The sequence below is a fragment of the Chaetodon trifascialis genome, chromosome 6, assembly GCF_039877785.1.
Source record: "Chaetodon trifascialis isolate fChaTrf1 chromosome 6, fChaTrf1.hap1, whole genome shotgun sequence".
Lineage (NCBI taxonomy): Eukaryota > Metazoa > Chordata > Actinopteri > Chaetodontiformes > Chaetodontidae > Chaetodon > Chaetodon trifascialis.
In genome coordinates, this window is record NC_092061.1 from 25524039 (window position 1) to 25548657 (window position 24619).

Here is a 24619-nt window from a genome sequence, read left to right on the forward strand (position 1 = left end):
TCTGCCTGTACCTGTCTGTCCATGACCGTGCCATGACAGCCGCAGTTCAGCTTGTGACATTTCAAGGAAACAATGCAATGTCAGATTCAGATGTAAAAGACTAAATATATTATGATTCTGTGGGCCATTCAAGCACAATGTCTCCCCACTAAACCGTAGTACATTTCACTCCACTGCTTTTCTTTTTGACAGCTCCAAACATTATATCTCATTTCTATTCCCCAGAGCTTTAGAAGGCTTTTGTTCTTCTTTCCAGCAGTGGATTTCAAGATGATTTCTCATGAAAGATGGACTGATGGCACTGTGAACACTACAATACAAAGTGGAGACTGCTTGCTTCTTAAAATCCTGTCCCTCACAAGCCTCCAAAATACCTTCACCAAAGTCCCCAAAACACAATAATGATTAAGATTTTAATTTTTGAGAGGTGGCTAGTAGCGTTTTGAGTAAACTGTACGTCTAAAAAATCATTTCACCTTGAATTTTCATTTTCACTTGAGTGCATTCTGGATACAGCTACAGTCAGTTCTTTTGCTTTGTTACATTCACGCTTGACCTTGGTAATGTATGTGACGCCCCATCATGACTCAGCTCAGCCCCTGGACAAAGCTAACACATCCTGGACTCGCCTAATCACTCAACAAACAGACAAGGAACTCACACAAACTCTGCTGCAAACAACTGGTAAAAAGCAAAAAATGTTTTTACTAATTTATAAACCCAAAAAACATAACCAACGTCAACTACATGTTTACTGTGATTCACAGCAAGCTTTATTTTAAAGGTGTAACCGGATGTGAGTGTCTAAAATGAGACTATAAATAATAATGTAATATATAATAATAATAATAACAACAACAACAACAATATACTAAAATAAGCAACCCCTCTATAATAGTCTTTGGAGTGATGTACATGTTTGTCTCTGAGAGAAATAAAGAGAAGTATCCTGAAATTCGACTCTCTTGTAGGCTCATTAAACTGTCAGCAGCTTTTGCCTTAAAGGATGAAAGAGGGTGAAAGGAAACATCCTCCCATCCTGCTTCAAAAAGTGACATGAGGAATGGGGAAAGGGACATGGAGAACAGGGAGCCTAAAGAAAGTATTATTTTCTCTGTTGTGATTAGCTTTTCTTAACCACCATCACAGAGAAATATGCATATACAACTGTTATTATGTTTCAATAAAAAAAGGTTGCAAACCTCCAAAAGAGCTTGATCAAAGCCTGTTAAATGTGAATGACCACAGTTTTATCACTGTGTTTATGATGCACTACATCCTCTGTATTCATGCAGCCATAACACACAAAATGATCACTGCATGCAAAAAACAATTCTACCACACCACCGAAGGCGAGATCCACAATGTTAAAATGCAGCCTGTTGTTTTGAATTTGTGCCTCACGGGGCTGGAAGCACATGTGGTGAGGAAGAGGGGGGTGTTATATTGAAATTAAAATCCTGCCTGGGATTATGAGCTGAGTCATGCTGAAACTGTGAAAGAATTCGATCTAAGTGTGAGTGGAATCTGCATCTTGCGCGCTTTTAATTTGACACGCTTCATCGGCTAATCGCCTCCCTGTCAGAAAGATTCCGGGCTGTTTCGAACTCGTTTAATCATCTTTTGAGAGCCAAAAGGACCGTTTCACCTATCTCTCTCTGTCTCTGCTCGCCAGTGCCGCTTTTTAAAGGGTGGACTAACAACTGATCTCTCAGGACTATTTCCATTAATAACCCCTCCTTCGCTCCACTGTTTCCCAGTGAGACAGGCTCATAATTAAACTGTGTAAATGCTGCTGCATTAGAGTGAACTAAATAAAAAGGGCTAAGCATCTCAGCGGTGCAGTTTTTGCTTACCAGAGAAGCTTTGGGCCACTTCTCTTTGTGCCAACATGTTTGGAAGCATTTAAATTTCCTTCTTCTTATGTGTGTGTTGTTGGTGCACTGCATGGAGACAGATTGCTGAGGAGGACATGTTTGTCTTTTTCCATTTTAATTTAATGAGAAGGACTTGTATAAAGAGGAAATTTAGCTTTACAGTTGATTACGTGTTCCTCACTAAAGGCTCACTAGACCAGCACTGTTCAGCCTCTTCAATTATCAGCAGGCACCATGATGATTCAGTCTCATTTCACTACTGCAGATTATTTTCTGTCAGCACTAGAAATGGCTAATATTTCCATCCCATTAACTCTAAAGCCTATGAAAATGACAGGAGATGATCGATGGCTGTAGTGTGGACATCACTCCTGCAGACAAGAGCGTGTATAAACTCTCTGACCGACCTGCTGAAACTATTAGAAGACCTCACTGTGTTAATGATGCATGAGAAGTAATTAAGAAGGGATCATGGAAATTAGTTTCTTTCTTTATCTGTCAAACACGACAAACTGATGACAGACTGCTGCAGGGACCAAGCAGGGCCACAAAGAAATCACCAGCAGTGCAACTGTGTCAGCTTCCTGCACAAGTACACACAGTAAAAAGACGCTGGTGCATGTTTCCTGACTTCAAACCAGCGTGTCAGTTAGTGCATTTACAAATGAGTTGCAGTGCATTTTTGTTTGTGTGTGTTTAGAGTGATGGTACAATTTGAACCAGAGGGCAGCTACTAGTACTCGTACTGAGCTCCTGTGCTCCACTAATCCTCTCCTTCAAAAATCAATATTTGCAAAGGTCAAACAGAGCGGGCCTGGAAAATGCAGATTAGCTCATCAATAGCTGACACACTGTCCTACACCCACATGCTACGGGTTGGTGATGAGCTGATGGAGCCATGTGAGTGGTGGGAGGTGTAACAGCTCCGGGTTTGTAAAACGTTAAAATGATGCCATCTAAGGTCACCTTGGAAACAATAAAAGAGCTGATGTTCAGATTTGACTCAACCGGCAGATGACTGCTTACTTCATGTGCAAGTGCGTTTAGAAGGATATTAAATAACGTGATGCTTTGGTTTATTTGTTTGACGCGGACTCAACTTGCTTTGCTGTAGACGGGCTCTTATCAAGCCCAGCTGTTTTTTGTTGATCTGTCTGTTGGTCTGTCAGATATTCATGGTTCCCCGATGATACATACGCCTGACTTTGGTGATGGCCAGACTTTTCCTCTGGCGTCATCATGACATTGACATTTTATGGTTTTGAGTGAAATATCTACTGTTGGACACATCGCCACATAATTTGGTACACACATTCATGTCCCTCTCAGAATGAACTATGATCGCTTTTCGTTAGCATGCTGGTGTTATATATATAATATTTAGCATGGAGGTAGAGCCTTGTCATTGGTTTGGCCATCGTCTCTATCAGTTATAATAACAGTTTGCACACCAGGTTAACTGTGATTGTCACTATCACTAGACAGTGCATTTCCTTTTCAACATATTTTATTATTAAATCAGTGAACAAAATAAGAGAATTGTGAAGCTTTGGCAGCTGCACGGTAGCGCGTGCCTCACAGCAAGAAGGTTGCTGGTTCGATCCCCGGGTCAGGCGGGGCCTTTCTGTGTGAAGTTTGCATGTTCTTCCCGTGCATGCGTGGGTTCTCTCCAGGCACTCCGGCTTCCTCCCACAGACCAAAAACATGCTCATTAGGTCAATTCTCTAAATTGTCCGTAGGTGTGAATGTGAGTGTGAATGTTTGTTTGTCCTTGTATGTGGCCCTGCAATCGGCTGGCGACCGGTTCAGGGTGTACCCCGCCTCTCGCCCATTGTAGCTGGGATAGGCTCCAGCCCCCCGCAACCCCGAAAGGGATAGGCGGTATAGATAATGGATGGATGGATGAAGCTTTGGCAGAAGTCATTTCCACGTCTCTCAAATGCAGTATCAGATGGGGGCATTATAAATTCTGATCAGTGGTAAAAAGCTGTTTTTACTCTCTTTAGAAAGGTGGCAAGATGGAGAACAACACCCCGAACAGTACAAAACTAGGTCTGGACATTGTAAAAATCCAAATGTTTCAATTACACAAAACAGTTCTCTGAGGCAGATCAACAAACATTTCAGTCTGAAGGTATCTGCTCGAAATGGTCAGCCTGTCTGACTCACCACAATCGAACAGGTAACATTGGTGTACTACTGTGGTCACTAAGGCATCCGTAGCTGACCATCACAGGGTTCATGCTCACAAATAAACATATTAGAAAAAAAAAAAAATCATTGCTTTTTCTTTTTTTACGTTGACCACAGCTCCGTTGCCATTTCAATTTGCCCTTTAGGCAACTTGCACTCCAATGAACTGTGTTTCTTCTGCACCATCCACCTACATTTAACTCAGCCAGGGAGATTATGTCTTTGTGCACAGCTGCTCAGCTTCAGACTCCATTGTTCAACTAACTGAAACACCACTCTGCTTTTCTAAGTCTTCATTTTGGATTTATGACCCTTATATTTTCATTCAAGATGAGAGGATGAAATATGGCCGTCCCCATCTGACAGCAACAACATGGTTTTCAATCTAAACCGCCAACCAGGTGCACAGGAGGTAAATATCTTGACACACTGAGGGCTGATAGGATGATAATAAACAACAACAACAAACAACATGCAAGTGTTGGGAACTGGGGGAAAGTGAGGATGAGACAGTCAGGCAAGCATCTTTCAGGGCAGACGATGTCAATGCAGTTATCAGGCCCTGCAGTCTCCTCCACACATCTAAAACTCCATACATATTCAACACCCTGACTGGACTGCTGAATGTGGGAATACTGCACACAAAACACCCGGGACAAAGGGTGAGACAGTGGGTCACATCCAGTGGGGAGAATGAGGGAGAGGTAACATGATACTGCAGGTAGAAGAGGTGTGTTCCTACTTATTCCCTCATTCACTTTCCCAGTTGGTTCATCACAATTTTGTTCATACACTGTAAGAGTATTTCTAGACTGTCAGCAACATCTCTTCTGCCATAAGGGCCATTTTTCAAGACAATGGCCAAAGTAAAATGTAAGACATGTCACGTCACCTGCCAGTCCACAACACACCTTCTCTGCTGCTTTTCTGTTCTACATATAATGCACTGTCTAACAACATGTGACCTTAATGTGAGTGCAGCATAAACAACTACAGACATCATCTGGACATTTATTATTGGTCCCATTCTCCCATGGGTTTTCAACATTGCTGCTGGCCAATGAAGCATCTATTTATCACAGCAGGGTAATAGTCGAACAATGTACTGAGAGCCATTATTTTTGATGATATGCTCTAAGGTTACACTGTATATCTGTTGATCTCCTAAACCTTTCCACTCCCTCTTGCAAACCAACTAAGAATTGCTGTAGAGTCAGCAGCACAAACAAAATTGCATATAAAACATTGATAGACAAACTCATTTTGCAATGCATCCAAGATAATGGAAAGCAATTAGTGAAGACATGAAGTGGACAAAGAGCACAGCAGTCAGAATAGCACAAGTCAGCTAAATGCTAACATCAGAATCTCCCCCAAGCAGCCAAATACTGCCGTTATTGTCACTGTGGCTGCTGCATCTCCGGAACACCGGGAACATTATTATGCTCCGTTTTGTGAGCAGAAGTTTATATTAGTATGGTGGTATTTTGCAAAAAAAAAAAAAAAAAAGAGTCTCTAGCACTGTTCCTGGATGCAGGGAATGAGATTATTCAGGCTAAAATGGCTGAAATACACAATACTGTAACTGGATGAAAGTGTGCTGAAGAAAGTCTGCTGTGGCATGTGCACTTCATGCTGCTGAAAGAAGAAGGTAAAAGGATCTATTAATAATCTAGAACTCTATATGTAAATGTATTGAGCATCCAAATGCAAAGAGAAGATAAATTCAATGTGGCGATTCCAATTTGGGTTGACGAATCCCAGCATACAGAACACATGAGAGGGATGCAATACAGGCTGGGCACAGGAGGACTTTCTTGACCTCATTTGAAAAAAAAGTTTTGTTTCTGAATTGTTATGATTTACTCGCAGTTGGAATAAGGACTTGAAGATGCAGCACCTCAAATATGACACAACACCAAAAGTATGCCACACATCCTAGCTACAAGCAGCAAAATGAATTGCCTGGCAGTAATGCATTCAATCAGTGTTTAAAATGCATTCTAACATGGGTTTGACTTCAGTAAAAGAAACATTGAACACTTCAGAGCTGTGGTGTATTTGTTGGAAAATGGTTCCTCAACATTAGCGCACACACATTACTACTCCCACACCTGGTTTAATGATTACTCCCGGGTCACTCCCCATTCTGTTTTCTCTGTGAAGTAACAGGCAGTGATTTTAAAGAGGCTTTCTTGCAGGGTTTGGAGCAGGGCAGCCTGTCAAAGAGAGGCAGTAGAGTACCCAATCCAGTACACATGCAAAGAGACGGATGCATAAATTAACATGAGCCACACAAGTCTTTGAACTGTGAACCAGAGACGGTTCTCATCCCCTCTGCAGAGGAGCGCTGGCTTTGATGTGTTTGAAAAGGAGGTTTAAAGATCAATTACATCTCCAGTTTCTACTGTCACCCAAGAACTGCTTTAACTTTAGCAGTTTAAAATTCCATTAAAAGCAATGCATGAAAATTCAAAGGGACTTGGACTAGATCAGAGATCACCATATTAGTGTGAATTAGATGACCAGTCTGTCACGAATGTTTCAGCTTGAAGGGGGATATGGAATTAATCCTCAAGCTTTAAAAACCTGATGCTTGATTTAAGGTATAAATACTGGGGTTAGGGAGGAAGATTTCACTATCAATTCTTTTTTGTTTCCAGTAATGCACTCATCCAGATGTAGCGATTCACTCTGTATATGGAGGCTGCTCAGCTCTACTGCAGACATGCTCTGCTTTCAGTCATTGAAGTTTCAGGTTTTTTCGAGTTTGAGAAACACTAAAAGCAAAAGTTGCTGTGATAGTGTGTGAATATTTAGTGATATTCTGTAAGACTGTTTTCACCACTGTAGCTACATGATAGCGGATGTAATGTTTCTGATCACACATCAATCACCCAGTGACCCAAAGCCTACATGCTACTGCGTACAGTCAACCAGTCTGGATACTCTTCTCACTGCAACATATCAAATGCATCCCCTCGATCATGGCAGTGAGCTTGATGTGTCAGTGCTCTGCACATGCTATTGCTGTCACAGCTGGCCAGAAAATATACTCAACTCAAAACAGTGCAAACATTTTACACTTAATTTTCACCTCATCAACATTAATTTTTGCCAATTTCTGCTTATTCTGAATTTGATGCAGCGACACGTTGCAACAGGAGCAACTACAGACTGGGAAAGATGTGATCTGCTCCAAAAACACCTGTTTGGAACATTGAACAGGTGAACAGGTTCATTGGTAACAGCTGATAGTATCATGATTGGCTATGAAAGGAGCAACCTGGAAAGGCTCAGTCATTCACAAGCGAGGATGAGGTTCACCACTTTATGAACACATGATTGGATAAAGAGTATGAAGGATATGACTACATGGGCTCAGGAACACAACAGTTTGTTTACAAATTCTGTTTCTGTTTTTATTTACATTCTACAGAGCGTTCCCTTTTTTGGGAGTCAGGACTGTATTTCATGAGCTCCAGTTCCAGCACAGAATGCACCTGTCGGCTCTGAGGCTAGATTCCTGAAGGGAGGAAATCATTATCATCACTCTCCCTGCTGTGCTGAGCTGCTCCCTGGATGGGAGTGAAAGACCAGCAAATATCAATAATGTACATATTCTACATTCACATAGTTAATTCACTCCAGGAGAGCTGGCTGATTGAAACAGAGTTAGCACACCTCACCACACCTGCCAGTCCTGAAGTAAGGCGGGTCAGATTGTCTGTTTCAGTGAGTTATAAAAATGATTATGTGCAGCCTCGTCCAATTAGCCTTAGGCACTGTAAGACAATCCAGCCAGCTCTTTATTTGAAGCAAACTTTACTTTCTGTGTTCTGTTTTTGTTGTTTGACACAGCTACGCATGATCATTATTCTGATTTATTCCAAACAAAAGATGTTCTCGTGCTCTGCTGAATCACTGGACTCCACATTGAGTTGCATGTCAGGGACAATCCATACTTTTATTATGACTGTTCAAACCACTGAATATCATTCAGCTTGGTCATCACATTTAGTAGAAATGAAAAAAGATGTTTTGGTCAAAGGCATAATCTATAGCACAGTCTCAATATTCAACAAAGCAGTCTGATTTTGCTGCTATGACTTTAAAGAGTGAATCTACAAACACAGTGCAAAAGGAATAATTCAGACAAATATATGCAAAGAAAACTGAAGCAACTGCTCTTCTTAGGTACAAAACGCCCTCGTTTATTTGAAGGAAAGTAAAGTTAGCAGATCCTTTATTCCCATCTGTTTTTTTGTTCTCACTGTCGTCACCGTGACCCAAACTTGTCATGATGCATTAGAGCCTAACTGTGCTAAAAGAGAATCCAAATATGCCCCCTCTCCAAGAGGCAACAGGCCAAGTGCTGTATTCAGCATTCACCACACAATAACAAAATGAATATTTGATTTGGATTGGTACAGCCACTTCCTGTCTCCTGCAACGCCCTGAAGAACAAAGCAGTTCTCCTGTTACCCATGGACAGTTATGACTACTTTAAATAGCACTCCACAGCACCACAGTGAGCACAGCGCCCTGCAGGAAGCAGAGTCTGACTTGTTAAGAGCTGCAAAAGGAAGGTTCACTCAGAGACAAAGTAAAGCCAACTTTGAGCATTCCACATTCAAGACACAATGTTACATAGAGTAAACTAAACTTTATTTCTCTTTGATGAGCCTTCACCTCAGCAGCAACCTGGTCTCTATTCGGAACAACAACAGAAAATCAATAAAAATGTTAAACTGACTCCAGGTCCCAGACATTTTTCTTCTGGTCTGTAAGGAAACAATAAACAGCCGCCAGTTTCTCAAACTTTAGAGTGGGCCACACTGTTCATACGAGTCCTTTCAACCCCTGTTACTGCAGATGTCCAACGACAGCAGGCTTTAGTCAGACCGCTCTCATAACTCAAAGTGACAGTGAGTGAGAGGCAGCATCTGCAGAGAGAGAAAGGTCCACTACCTGACAACACGGAAGGAAGGAAAGCAACTGGCTGCTTTACTCACACTGTCCTTGAAGTGGATGATCAGGGTTGTTAGAGTGGCTTTTGTGTGTCAGGGTATATTGGATCGTGATATACGGAGGCATATGACTCATGCATACCTTCTAGAAGGAGTATTTACTGTGCATAACTAATTCAGTCAGAAACATCTCAAGGAAGTGACTGTTAATTTAATGATTTTATACAGTTGGATTTGGTGGATGAAGCTGGCTTCTGCTGGGAGAACTAATCTAAATGATAAACACCAAAAACTTAAGCACATAAGGATGAGGCAGGGGTGGCGGAGGGAGCTGAGGGAGCAAATGGCGCTAGCATTAGAAGAAGAAGAGGAAGAAGCTCTCCCATCCTCAGTCTGTTGATCCTCCGCGGCAGGCCAGGAGTGGTGGGCTGCCAGCTGCCAGCTGCCAGCCGACACAGACGCTGGCACCCAGTGCTTCTCCGCCACCATTGGTCAGGTGGTGATCATCTTGCATGTTTTTAGTGGGGGTTATTAAGGAGGAAACCCCGGGTGAACACGGGGTGAACACACAGAAAGGCCCCCTTTTTCCTCGAGCAGGCACCGAAGGCATGGTGGAGGACACACCACCAGCGCCCACAGCGGGATTTGAACCGGGGACCTTCTAACTGTGAGGCGATAGTGTTACCACTTGTGCCACCGTGCACTGTGCATTAGCATATCAGCAGAGCGGTAGTGAGTAACAGTGAGGTGTTAAGTTATAATGGCTGCACTCTACACCTGAGCATGATTGGACACTAACAGTGAGCTGGTGACCAAACAGTGAGCCAGTGGTTGTGACGCATGAATGAACAGCTGATGCAAATCAGCTAATGTGAGCTCAGTGCTCTGCTCAGTGAACAAAGCTTAAGCTCTATGAGCTGCCACAGATATGTGTTAGTGTCCGTCACACAGAGCAAGGCTGCAACCAATCACGTTACTGTCTTTTATGTAACAAGTGTGGTGTTTACTGCGACACAGAATGTTGCTCCCTGACTTTCGCCTTTAAGGCAGTGACTGCACCCTGGCAACATAATGTGGAGAGAATCACTGTTTTAAGACTAAACTCGGTCCCCTCCATTGCATTCCATCCTGAAACCTTCATGGAGGGATTTAAACTGGATGAGTATTGTAAGGCACACGCACAGCTCCAAATATGAGGTAAAGAACCAAAGAAAGTTAATTAGTAAAGAACAAAAAAGTCCAGTCCAACAGCAATGACACAGAAACTACTTTAAACCATCTTAACATGTGTAGACACATAGAACAAGACAGAGCTTTAACATGGCGTCTGCATGTGACTATTTACTGACCATCAATAGCAAACTCTGCCCTGATGACACACTCCAGAAGTACTCTCCTCACAGTGAATATATAGGTTTCAAACACCCTCAAACTCTGAGCAACACCAGGTGATTCCTGAATACAGGATAATAAGTTGCTGGCTGGCAGCTGAGAAGTGTAAATAACACAACTTTAAAGTTACTGGGAGGTGTATTTATTCTCTTTTAGTAGAGGCCAGCTCCTTCCCCACAACTCTACTGCAGCCCTTGTGCCAAGCTACATGTAACAAATGCCTGACTCGTCTGTTCACTGAGCAAAATTTAGATCAACTCTTCACCAAAGTTCTGGTACAACAGCGTACAAGCCGACCCTCAAAATGTCAAAGTAATGGAGCGAGACTGGGATTAGTAACTGTAATGTAATAAATGGGCTGTGTTTCCTCTCGCGCACATCAATGTCAGCGAGCTCTCATGCAAGGCGCTGGCTTATCCATCGGAGGCAATTTAGGGTTACGCAAGAACACGTGGACGGAAGGGGCTGGGGACCGATCCACTAACCCTGTGAGCTGCCACCCTGTAATTAGTGAATTTAAAATTGTAATCCCTCACACTACTCCTTTCTAAAAACAAAAAGTCATCACATTACCGCAACACATTATAAAGTAGCCCAACATTGGACGTTACAACAGCAAGAGCCAGGACAGCCATTTATCATAAAAATGGCAACATAACTCACACAAAATGTAGCATAAATGGCTTTCAGTGTGTAGCCTTGATTACTCTTGTGTAAATACGACTGATCGTGATGGTTTCTATTACTTTCTGGCTGCTCACATTGCTGAATTAGCTGTCATGTTTGCAGCCTGTGTTTTAAACACTTCCTCAATTTGCAATACAAAGTGAAAGACAGAGTGTAAGAGCGTGGTGCCACACAATGGAGATGAAGTGGAGGTTTTCAGTGGTGGCTTCGCGTGTTTGCTGTAATTATACTAATGAGTCACATAGAATATGGACATCTGTGTTTGAAATTATACAGCACACAACTTATGTAGCAGCAGCAGAGAGGAAATTGCGGCCAAAGTTCAATTTCTACCACTATGGTATTTTCACTTTGATTGTAATTCTCTTCTTAATGGAAAAATAAGTGGTTAAACTCAGGTGTGCTGTGTTTATATTGACTGTATGTCAGCTGCTGGTATCACATGTATAGATCAGCAAAGTGTCTCTAGGGGCATAGCCAAAACAGCGTGACCCCAAGCCTTTCATTAACTCCAAGAGTGTAGTGTGTCAGAGGCATGTGAGGTAATGTGAGGGGGCATCTCCACCTCATAATGGGCGACCCTCTGGGACTCAGAGATGAGCTGAGCGCTGCACACTTTGCAGTAGCTGTCTGTGAAAAGCCCTTGGTCCACCTCTGTTGACTTCATCTGGAGAAAGACACAAACACAGACATGGTTACTGACCTGGATGCACTTTGTGGCAAAGCCTGGAATTTTTAGCAATATATTCCAAGATAAACATGTTTCAGATGTGAGATGATCTGTTACTGTGCTAGATCACTGGCCCACAGATTGATTTAATTAAAACTGTCTGAAATACTCTGGTATTCATTAACCGAAGAAGTGCTGATAAAGAAATTAGTATAAAAGTTATGACAACAAAATTGACTTTTTATACAAAAAGCCTGATATGCTGCCACGATGGCGCAGCCTTGCTTTGCACAAGACAAACCAACCAAGATGTAATAGAGCAAGTGAACAACAATCTAATTTCATACTTTCATCACTGTTAATCAATATTTCATTACCTCCAGGATTTGAGTTAGTGACTGATGCTGAGCGGCTTTTGCGAGCAATGAGTCAGAAAAAAACATTTAATATTAAAGCTCCCAAAATTGTGTTTGATGATGATATATAAATAACAATGACAGATCATGCTAATATTCCTGGAAATTCATTAAAACAAGGCTGAACTGGCTGCTGTGAATAGGAGAAAATGGGATTCAGAGAGAGATGGCTGCAGAACACTTATTTCCTTTCTATGGACATAGCTGAGCCATCTCTGCTTTCCACTACTACTACTAGTACGCAAGCAGCCCAGCTTCCATTAGGAGCTCACATTTCATATTTGGACGCAGTCAGGCTCGACTCATCCTCATTTACATAGGCAGGTCTTCATTAGGAGCAGCACGACACATGAGCACTGAGGTCATGTGGGTATAAAAGCAGACTCTCCGACTTTTCTGCACTGACAATGGACACAAAATGACCAGTGGAAAAGAACTTTTAGAGCTAATGCTAAGTTCTGTCATGGTTTGTTCTGTGGCACATACAAATGATGTTCTCAAATGTCTTCCAGGCAAAATGTGACAATCCACATAGCTGGTAGTTGTGGCACAGCAGAGAAAGAGGACAAACTGCAACACAGTTCAAAAGTTCCTTATAAATACCAAGCCACCAGCAGAAACATCTGATTTCATATTCTGGCCCATTCATTTCTTGAGCTAACTAGACGCTTGTTTATGGATACACCAAGAGATGTTTGACATTAGCTACATAAATTGTCATTTAATGGTGTTATAAGATGTATGGTGCGCTGTATATTTCTCATATCGTCTCCTGATGATGTGTAAATAAATGATGAGCTCTGTTGGTTGGAGACACTTCCAGCATTGTGTTTTCAGGCAAGGTGCATAATGCCTATGAGAAGTGCAAAATGAAGAGTTGCTTTTGTATTTTTGAGACCACGGTGCAGCTCTAAGTGACATGTGCCCTATAAGTCTGAGTCACACCAGTCTTGAAGTTTGTCCCCAAGAGTGATTTTTCTGAACTACTTCTGCGACTCCTCACATAAGTTTTGAGTTAGCTCACAATAACATTTGTGCTCCCTCACAATATTTTTTACATTTCCCTGATACATGAGAACAGTTAGTGTGTTGGACCAGTCCAGTTATATTGTCAGTATAGGGCAGGCGTCTCAAACTCATTCCACAAAGGGCCGTGTGGCTGCAGTGAGCATGCAGTCTGACCAATCAGCTTTCTGGAGACTGAGATCAGCTAATGAAGTGAGTCAAGTCTGGGGTGCTGCTGCTTGGCTGGAAAGAAAACCTTCAGCCACTCGGCCCTTTGTGGAATGAATTTGAGACCTGTGGTTTAGGGAAATGCTGTGGATGTAGTACAGAAAGGAGAGATGATGTGACACTTTACATTACGCATTTATTGCTCAGTCTTCTTTTCCAAAGGCCAAGCTCCAACAGCTGCAGCTGCTCAGCCCGGCCGTGCTGGCTGAAGCTGCGGCTGTGGAGATGGTTCATGCTCAGGCTGCGGCTGCATATGTGGTTGACTCTTTGATTATGGCTTAAGCAGCTGTACTCACTGTGCAACCAAAACAGAAATACTGCTCAATGCAACATTCAGTCAACACAACCACTCGTCTCAGCAAGTAGTTATCTATCAAGCTGCAGTGATGGAGACTTGCACCTTAGCCAGCCAACAGCTGAGGGTGCGCCCACTCTCACTGTGGTCACAGCATAATACATTGAGTAGTCTTAAATCATACTGTAGGTGAGCTGAAGAATTTAAGAAAAAAACATTCCCACTGGATGTATAGAAAGCAATATTTGAGAGGTTGAAATAAAAAAGGCATATTTTTGAAAAGCTTCCTGAACAACAGAAGGTGTTAGTTAACATAAGAAAAATTGTAGTCAAATATATAAAAATGCAGCCTATAAAAATCTGAGCTATGACCAACATTAAAGGACACTCTCACTGCATGGAGTATGACTCAGTCTGTGAAAATAGTTCAATAATGTTCCTGATAATGTCGTCAGGGTTACCTCAGCTCAGGCTTGGAGTCCAATTTTTAACAGAACTGGGGGGTACGGAGTGTGAAAGACCTGAGCATTAACCAGACAGCAGAGGTCTGTGCAGACGTGAGCCCATCCTGTGCCTGCATCTTTAAGAACTAAACTGAACCCAACAGGCTGTGCTAAATTTGAGACACAAAGCTATAATGCTATGCTTTTGCTTTGATTTATTCACTACTGATTGTTAGTTTGCCAGGTCATGAAACACATCGGCTACATTTCCTCACGCTCTTCCCACTGGCCACAGTATATCTACATGCAGCACACAGCACGCATGGGTCAAACAGCTGAGAAGAGTCAGAGAGCGGAAGAGAGAAATTTCTTCATAAATTACATTTGAAAATAACCAAACCTGAACCCAACTCGAGCCTGAAGCTGTATGCAACAAAATGTTCCTAACACTTCTCAGAAACCAACACTTTGTCAGTCCCCTCCTGGTCAGGTAGCACAGCTAGACAAAGAGGAGATGATCTAATGAAAGATGCTATTCAGTTGCATTACACAAAGTGTAATGCACAGCTTGACCCACACTGGGGACTAAAAGTGAGGATCTTTCTTCCTCTGCTGGACTACTTGTTCAAATGAAGATGATGTTGTGGGCAAGCCTTTATAAAGAACATTAAAGCTGCGCTAATCAACGTTTTCCCACATGGGTGAAATGATGTGTGTTATGTGAAAGGAGTCGCTTGTAACCACTGAGTATTATCACCAACTCTGCAGTTCCCCTCAGCTCTACAGAGCGTTTTTACATCTTTCAGCTCACCATTTCAGTTTTAAGACCTGTAACTTCACTTTCCTGTTCACTTTACACTATTTTCACAGAACCTACAGCAGGTGGCAGGTGATAAACGCACTTCTTTTCAGCACCAAACGGCAACCAGACAAAGTTAGCGACGACCTCGTGAACATGACAGAGCAGATAGCAGATGAAGAGGCAGATATTCCTTCAAGATTACATCTAAGCTGTGTTTACATCTTGGACAAAAAATCAATTATGACTCCTCTAAATATGTTGAATATGCAAGAGCAACACTGTCCCCATGTCACCTCAAACATATCATTGGCCTTTCTGCACTGCTGTTACTTGTTACAGTGATACTGAGGCCAGCCAGTGCACTGAACAGGCCCTGCTCTAAATGTTATTTTGTACTTACTTTCATTCTGTTATAATGGAAATTGTCACACTGCAGGGTAAGCGCTTTAGCATGCTGGTTTTGTGTAATTTACTGAACTAAATCAGTGTATATTATTCATCATAACAGGATGACCTTCAAGCTGCAGACTCTCTCTCCATCTTCAGTATTAGTTGTAGCGTCACCTTTCTGGGATACGACATGACCTCAATGTACTCTGTCTCTGAGCTGCAGCCCCTCGGCTCTCTGATAACCAGCAGCCCAGAGGCCACAACCAGAATGACGGGACAAGGATAAAACATGTCAGGGACCAATGTGTCTGAAGACAAACGACTCGGGAAGAAGAGAAATGTAAATGAATCAGTGACACCACTCCCGTCCTCAGTTTTATAATCAGTCAAGAACTGCAGCGTTTCCTTTTCAGATTGTGCAGGACAAACAGCATAAATGAGCTTTGAGAGCTTTATCAGTTTGTGCCGGTGTTGGACCCGCTGCCTGTTTTACCAAGGGTGCACAGATGCTGGAAATGAATGATTAATCACCCTAAATTCTTTTAAGAAACAGAAGCATCAGCGGCAACATCAGCAGCTGTGCGAAGAGATGCAGCAGCAGCAGCCTGGGAAAGAAAACAACTCTAATCTTAGATTTTATTTTCCACAGCTCAAGGAACGCCTCATTCCTACTCGTTTCATTGTTACATTTGCATTTTCACCTCAGTTTGAGAGTGAACATTCCTGACCCAGGAATGTGGAATATACAGATAAAGAAAATAATGGACAGCTTGTGTGTTCATTTCCCTCGTATGTCTCAATAATGCATCATCATGCTGGAGTCCCAGAAGTATTTAGTTATATCCATTGTTAGGATGTAACCTCTGACTCTAACTTTTGTCTGCATGTAAAGTCAGTAATCATGGGAGTTTATTGGTGTTACCACAGAGTGCACAGCTCTGGAAGAATTACTACAGTGGATTAATTATTTGCATGTTTTTGGCCATTATTTATATCAGCCTTGACAGCCCTGTATTTATCAAACTAATTGCTTCAACAGTTTAGCCAGAAACTCTTCAAAAGCAGTTCCCACAGTGGAGTCTTCTAACTGTTCTCTGCTGACCAGCTGACAGGTTTTTGGGGGTATGGATGGTTGAATGATGATGTCAAAATGATGTCAAACATTTGGATATCATAACACTTATGTTGGGTCTTTTATCTCCCCTTCCTTTCCAAAGAAACCTTTAAGTGGGGTTAGTTTTTACCTTCCCTCCCATTAGTTCCCACAGTAATAGCAACACGCCATACAGACATGGAGTAGCGAAGTGGAGAATGATTGACTGATGACCTTGCGCAGATGATCTGCTTTAAATCAGTATCCTGTTGTGGGTGTGACAGTGACTAATGAGAAAACATGCAGGACAGACAGACCTTGCCAAGTTCAGGGTAATTAAAATCCAAAAGTTAAGTTTTCTAATTATTAAGCCTGCTTGCCAAATCCAAATCAAGTGAGAACAAAGTTGAACTAAGACTTAATTTCTTTGAAGTAATTTGAATGCAACACACAGTCAAAAATACACTGTAGAATTCACATTCACAACAATTGTGCTTTACAGAGTCAGCAATCAGTCTTACATTTATCCAGTTTCCATCTATGGTGTCGAATCCAAAATGCTTCCACGCTTTTGGTGTCATGATAATCCATTCAGCATGGCTCACTGAAAAACAATAGCCTAGCTTACTCAAAGGGCAGCAGGGCATGCAGTGGATCGGAACAGCTGGTTTTAGGAAGTTAAGATTTGTCTTACAAATAAGTTTAACGAGCCTGGGGACTTTTTTAAAACATGTCTGATCGGCCCATTTCTTGCTGTGTCAGACTTCTTTTCAGCAATGTCGCCACAGTCTCAGATCGTAGCGTTTAACTTGTTGAGAAGACAAACGATGACCAGAAAGACCAAAATATACAATAACTTTTGTATAGAATTATCTTTTAAGCTTTTACTTGACAACAGCACTTTCTTTTCATTTCTGAATGTGTGCATCACTCAGCAGCACGGGAAGGAAAGCAAGAAAAGTCTTGCTGAGTGTGAAGTACATCTCTCCAAAGAGCAGCCACTGCTCACTGAATTAACATGTCCTTCTCCATAGTGATCAATTCATTAAGCTAATGGATTTTACTGTCAGATACACTGCTGTAATTGCAAGAGGTTGACTCTCTTCTAAATGAGATGCTGAGAAAAATATTCATTTTCACCCAGTGTAATTGGATAAGGGAAGGTATCACAATCATAAACCAACAGGGGGTTCTCTACACAATTCAATCATCAATATCTGATCAGAGCAGCTGTTGTCAACATCATTACAGCCTGGCTCTCTCAGCACAGCACCGTCAACTCATTACAGAAGTCATATTGCCACTTTGGTGAAGGAGAAACACGGGACAGAGAAGTCATAGAGGGAACAATGTGGCGTGTCTCGCGTTGACGATCAAATTAGCAGGAAGGCAGCTTGATTCTCACACCTAGTCAACACTGTTTATCGTCTCACTTTGACTATGACGAGCTGCCAGCAAATCAGCCAAAGCAAGCTGCGTGGGGCTGGAAGCTCGATGCTGGGGGGGGGGTAAAAAAGCCGATGAAACAGTGGGAGGGAAGCAGTGCAGAGATGAAAGGGAGGTCACAGCAGTGAGTACCCAGCAGATGTTGCAGCTATAAAAGGTCAGTTGTAATTCATTAGGGAGGGTGCTAAGCTGGGAAGCTGGACAAACGCCTGCACAGACAAGCTGGACTTATACTGGCCTTTCCAGTAGGTGTTCCTTTGGCTGAGAACAGCTCAGATACTGACTTGTGATCATTAGCTCCACAGGGCACAGCTGCAGCCATGGCACAAGAAGACTGACCTTGATATCAACAACAAGGCAGTATTTTCAACTCGGATCCTATGTTCACCTCATTGTCCATCACACCAACACTGAGGTAAATGCTAATGTCAGCATAAAGGTGAGGCAGATGGGAATCTCATTAGTTTTGCAGGTATTTGAATGCAAGTAATCAACAAAATGAAATTTTCACCAGGTGATGCCTTTGGATGAGAAGTTAGCAGAACATAAATCTCTGTAGCACATTCCATGGTTACCCATCCAATAATATCCCCAAAATTTCAACATGCCGGTAAAAATAGATGAAATAGGATCAACAAAGGTGTTAGGGTTCATCTTCTGAGAACCATGAAAGTCTGCACCAAATTTTGTGCTAGTTCAACTTGTACATGATGACTTGTAGATATGCAATAGCATAGGTGAAAACTGTTGGTGGTTGTAGATGAAAAGTCATTAGGATTCATCTACTGGGGACAATGTCTGTACAAAACTTTTATGGCAGTCCATCCAGTTGTTGTAGAGATATGTCACACATGGTCAAGTAAGTCAACCTACTGGTGGCGCAAACAGAAGGTCATTGGATCAAATAAGACAATCAGCCTCTGAGGATCATGACTGTACAATGCTTCCCATCCAACCAGCAACCGGCAACCCATCCAATCATTGTCAAGATAGTCAAGATATATTTCAGTCTAGACCAAAGTGCTGTGCCGACCGACCAACTGGCTGACATTGCCATCCCTGCAGACCAATGCTACCATGGCTAAAATCAAAGATACAACTATAAACAACACAGTCATGCCTGTCTAATACGACTGAGCCTTTTCTACACTGAACAACAATCTTCTAGAACCAGAGCAATATGAAAGCCAAATGTGTTGTTTCCTCTTTGGCTAATTTAATTTAAAGTGCTACTGTATTCACTTGGGGTGATTCTGCACCTCCCACGCAGAGACCTCAGTTTCCTCTTGTGAGAAGCTGTTGTGGCAGATCAGCCGCAGACTGTTCTCCCCATCATTAAATTGTCAGAGAGCTGTAGCACAGAGCAAAGTGCTCTAAAAGGAGAGGAAAAGAGGCATTTTAAAGGTCATGACCGACACCAGCCCTGAACACTTTATTCCAGTCTGTTTCCAACTCTGCCATAGCTGCACTGTACATGTCTGGCCACACTGGTACCAAACCAAAGATGATTATGGGCATACTTTACAGGACTCATGGCGAGTCTCATTAAAATACTCACGGTGGCCAATTAAAAAAAGTTGCAAGTGCAGCATCCCTTGAAATTATTAGCCCTGTCTGTCATTGCTTTACAATGACAGACAGGGCTAATAATAACTAATGTTATGGGAATAGCATGTATTCAAATGAGACGTTTAGAAACCTCCTGTGATTGTTAACTGTGCACTTATCTGATGTCTTGCTGTGGCTAATGTACCTAATGCCTGGTCACCACATCAGAAACTGTAGATTACAGCACAGTAGCTAACAGGCTCAGAGTTCATTTAGTTAGTTAGTAGCTAACTAACATTAGTCTGTTACTAACCTTAATCACATAAGCGTAAGAAGCTCCAGCCTGTTTTAAATCCTGCACAACATCAGTGTAATTTACATGCAAATACATGAATGAATTAACATACAAATCAAACAAAAGTAAAATACATGAAACATTAGCTAAACAACAACACATCAAAATGCCAGTGCCTCCATCACCCAGAACAATAACCTGTGAAAGTGATAGGAGAGAGATGAAGGAGTGGTCTGCCCATCCACCACTCCGCTGACTGAGCACAGAGCACCAATGTGCACTGATGCACAATGCAGCAACATAATGATCCTTCCTTCATTTATAGTTTCTTTTGTACAATGTAATTTAGATCCTGTTTGGAGTGTCCTTCTATTTTAAAGTGGATCTCTGAGTTTTTCCATGGGAAGAGCTGCTTTTTCTTCTGCCATTGTCTTTCTTTTTATCAGCTAGCGTGGAATTTGTCTTTTGTGAGAAAATGGAAAGCAAAAATGCTTTGTGCTAATCTGATAAATGGAAACCAATATGAAGAAATTAAAGCGATCAGGAGAGCATGGTCCTGTAAAAGCTCATCAGATGTGTTCTGCAAGCTGATTTAATTAATCTGTGTGCTTCAAAAGCTGAGCACCACAGAGGGCCCTAAGGTCTGGGCCTTGGTAACTTTTACCACAGGCTACTCTTTTTTGGAGGGGTACAGATATCAAGTTATGGGACAGCTATAAAATTGACAAATAAAAGTGAAATCTAAAATGTGTCCACAGGAAGGTTGTAGGAGGAAATGTAAGGCATTCATGTGGCCACACAAATGTGCTGTTTTGTGTAGGCCTGTACAGTGTACATATAGTGTTACAGAGTGAGCTTGGACTGAAAGAAGAAAGAGGATATTCAGATGAGATGAAGGATGAAGATACAGACTTTTTTTTCTGTAGATAGTGATACTGTATATTTCAACAACTTGAAATCTACAATAATCTATAAAAAGATAAATGGGAAAAAATATTTTCAGAACAAAATTAGAAAATGACAAGAAAAAAAAATACATATGTATTCAAATCTACAATATATTCTTGAAATGTTGTGATTTCACAATATTTAACAATATTCTTTACATCCATCTGGAAAATAGTGAACCAGACTGCTGCAGTGGCTGCCCCTCAGTTCAAAGAATAAAGAGACTCTCATCACTAAAGTGTGGACCTGTTAAATGGAGAATGATGACTACACATGGACCATCATGGTAACTCATAAATCAGAAGCTGGTCATTCATTCCATATGCAGTAATACAAGTAGTAAAACTGGCAATTAATCATAGCAGCTCCATACATTAAGAGTATCAGCCTCGGCGAGAAGTGCTGGGAAGCCATGGCTTTGAGCCACCGTCACAAAGAACTGCTGAAGCACTCAACGTAGTAAAAGTCGTAATGAGGTCTATAGTCTCATAGTCTGCACATTTCTCACGACATTAGCCACTGTCCGTTATTGGTGGCTGTTAGGACTATTCCTCACGTCATCTGTCAAATCTGATATGAGATGTTTGTAATCACATGGGTTCAAATTGCAAAGTATTTCCCTCCAGGCACTCAGACACAAAATGTCCTTACAATACTATCCTACATAACATAATAAATACAAATAAAAGGCTTTTCAGTAGCATGGAATTCATTCCACTCACATTGAGTTGAGCTGTGAACAACTGTGACCATTTAAGATGTGTTGGCACTATCTCACAATAAAAGCCTGCAGCAGCTTCGCCAGCGGAAATGCGAAGCGGCAGCATCAGGAATTGTTCATTTTGCAGTTATAACTAAAAGTTAGCAGAGCAGCAGCAGCCTCAGTGCTCTGTGTCTCCACACGATGCATTCAGGTGCAGTGCTGGGTGTTGGTCACCTGCACTTTGGCAGCGCTCTGAGCCCGACAAACAGTCAGTAAATAAACTAGGCTACGCAAAGCACAGTTTCATAAGACATTAGTGTAATAAAAGGTGTAGAAGAAAAACAATGTTGAAAACGGGAAAAAACACGAGTCACCTTAGCCCCCAGAGAGAAGAATGGAGAGAAGTCTGCAGGAATTTATTTGTACACAGCAGTCTTACCACTCACCATGTGTCATCAGCTAACCTTTTATCTGAACGCAATTATGAAGGAGGACTCTCTAACGGAGGCTTCGAATCACCAAATTCAAAAAGCCAGCCATAATTATAGTTTTAGTTATGTTTATAGTTAGGCTTAGACGACCTGGACTGCAGTAATATAGCAGTTTGACGATGTGGCCTTTTTATTAAATATCCAGTATGTGCCAGTGTGGTCACTGAGTAGCTCCTTCCTGACCACAGCTCCATTAAAGTAGTCTGTAAATCACCCTAAAGAGCTTCTAACCCTGCTGAGGCAGTTGAGAGCTGCTAAAGAATTGATTTATTCTGGATTTCTCTGCATAGTTTTACAGCTCCATGATGGTCTGAATGTTGTTAGAAAAGAATTTCCAGCTTAGCAGATGTCTGAAAACCTGGCGCTGACAGAGAAAATGTTGTTAAAAATTAAAAGAGATCTCTTTGGAGCAGCTCCTGAGATGTAGATGTATACTTCTACAATCAATACATCATCCACTTTGGTTAGAGTGCTGATACTCAGCAAATGAAAGCATCCAAACAAAATATGCAGTCTATACAGCCAGTGGTGATTAAGTTGTCAGAGGTTAAGGTCCTCATAGGCCACCATTTATTCATATTCTCCAAAAGTCATTTTCACACACCTACATTTTTTCTCATTTTGCCTGACTTTGCAAGTGAAACAGATGAGTTTTAAACGCCCAGCACAGCAGAACGAATCAATCACTGATATGGCACAATGGCCAGAATTGTCCTTTTGAAATGAATGGTAGTTATCTTTGCTGACCTGTTGCTGACAGTGAATGATGATAAGGGAAAAGTGAGCTTGTCGGTCATGAATTTTGGAGGGCCTCCAATGCATCTCTCCGGGGCCAGATATGAGTGTAAAGCCCAGAGTAGGCAGGAATCCTCAGGCTGAAAAAGATGCCATCTAAAAGTCACAAACTAGTGCTGAGAGACAAACTCTTCAGTCCTGAGTGCAAGACAATCAGATTGTGCCTAAAACTCCTGGACTGACACCACACCAGAACAGATTTACAGAAGCAACTGTCAGTCCGTGTAACTATTTATCACAGTTAGACTGAAATGTCATTAGTCATACAGTCAATGGTAGATATGCGAAGGTGAGTAAATAAAAGTAAGTACGGTATCACGCCTGTTTAATCACAGTGTCACCAGAATATGATGACTAATTTGACTTATTGTCTTATGTGTTACAATCAACTGTGCCACTTCAATATACAGCTCATCTCAATGCCTGTAGTGTTGAGTGGGCTATTCGTGTTGGGTGTATAAAGTGAAGCTGATAATAGCATTACACTGAAGCCACTAGCGCATATCTTTTGCCAATTGTAAATGGATTGTACTTATGTAGTTTTTTTCTACCTTAATGAATAAAGTGCTTTAACAATTTTCATCCATTCACACACACACTCACACACTGATGGAGCTGGCCTGCCCATTGGGAGAACTTGGGGTTCAGTGTCTTACCCAAGAACATTTAACATGTTGACAGGAGGAGTCAGGGATCGACCTGCCGACCCTGGGTTCAGTGCACTGAAAACTACAAAACTATGAAAACTATGAAAAACTATAGAAAATGTAAGAACAGTGTTTTGTTTTGTTTTTTTTGGTTTCTTTGTGTGTGTGTGTGTGTGTGTGTGTGTGTGTGTGTGTGTGTGTGTGTGTGTGTGTGTGTGTGTGTGTGTGTGTGTGTGTTTCGTGTCAAGGTAGAAAATCCTGTACTAAATACTTGTACTAGAATCCTGGAAATTATTTATCATGATCACCAGAGCTAGACCACTAAATCCGCCAGGCCATCATATGGACCAATATTTAGTTAGAAGTGTCACCATTACATGGTTTAGGCCATTTTTACACAATAAAATGCCTCACTAATGTCGGGATCAGACTACACAACTTTCTTGCCTTTGACGATGGCCACCGTGTCAGATGTAACGATCACAGTGTCATAAACTCTTACCGTGTCTTGGTCGGGTGACTGGCAAGACTACACATATGACCCCAACCAATTCCTTTGATGTCTTTGGTTGTATAGACCATTTTGAGCAGTGTGCAAATCAATGCTCAGGATCGCTTTATGGGGTTTATGAGGAAGTACCTAGATATACCTGCCACTTCATTCAATAAAATAGCACAAAAAAACTGTTGTACAAGTCTTTTGATGATAAAATAATTGTTGTATTAATTTGTTAATCAAAACATGTATGTTCAACCTTCTCAGATGTGAGGATTTGATGCTGCTCTTCATCATACACAAAGTTGAGCTGAGTATCTTTGGGTTTTGGACTATTGGTTGGACAAAACAAGACCAATGAAGCCATCACCTTGTATTATGGGAAATTAAAATGGGTACTTTTCACTATTTTCTGATGTTTTATTGACAAAACAATAAATCAAGAAAATAATCTGCTGATTAAACAATAATAGAAATAATCCTTAATTGACGCCCTAATAGTGATGTTAACTTATACAAACTGTGAAAGAGGAGTTTATCCATAGTGCCCAGTCCTAACTATTTGCATAAAATATAATCAAACAAATTTGGCCCGATCCATTCTGGTTATTGGCACTGCACCAATAACAATAGCTTTAATCATTTTCATAACAGTCATTCATGATGGCTCACAGTCACACTGTCCTGACTTACTGGAACACTTAAGAAGAACAGAGCCATTGTTAAAGTCTTTAATAACACCTGCTCCTTTGCTACAAGTCAAAATGTCTACTGTGAGCAAGGCCTATT

General features: G+C 41.6%; 1 protein-coding gene across 1 annotated transcript in view; it reads right to left on the reverse strand.

Moving 5' to 3' along the window:
* Window positions 1-24619, reverse strand: part of zmat4a (zinc finger, matrin-type 4a) — a 118116-nt gene that overhangs the window by 87029 nt on the left and 6468 nt on the right. The window contains exon 2 of the mRNA XM_070965387.1: window positions 11685-11786. Coding sequence (XP_070821488.1) covers window positions 11685-11786 — 102 coding nt within the window. The remainder of the gene's footprint in view (window positions 1-11684; window positions 11787-24619) is intronic.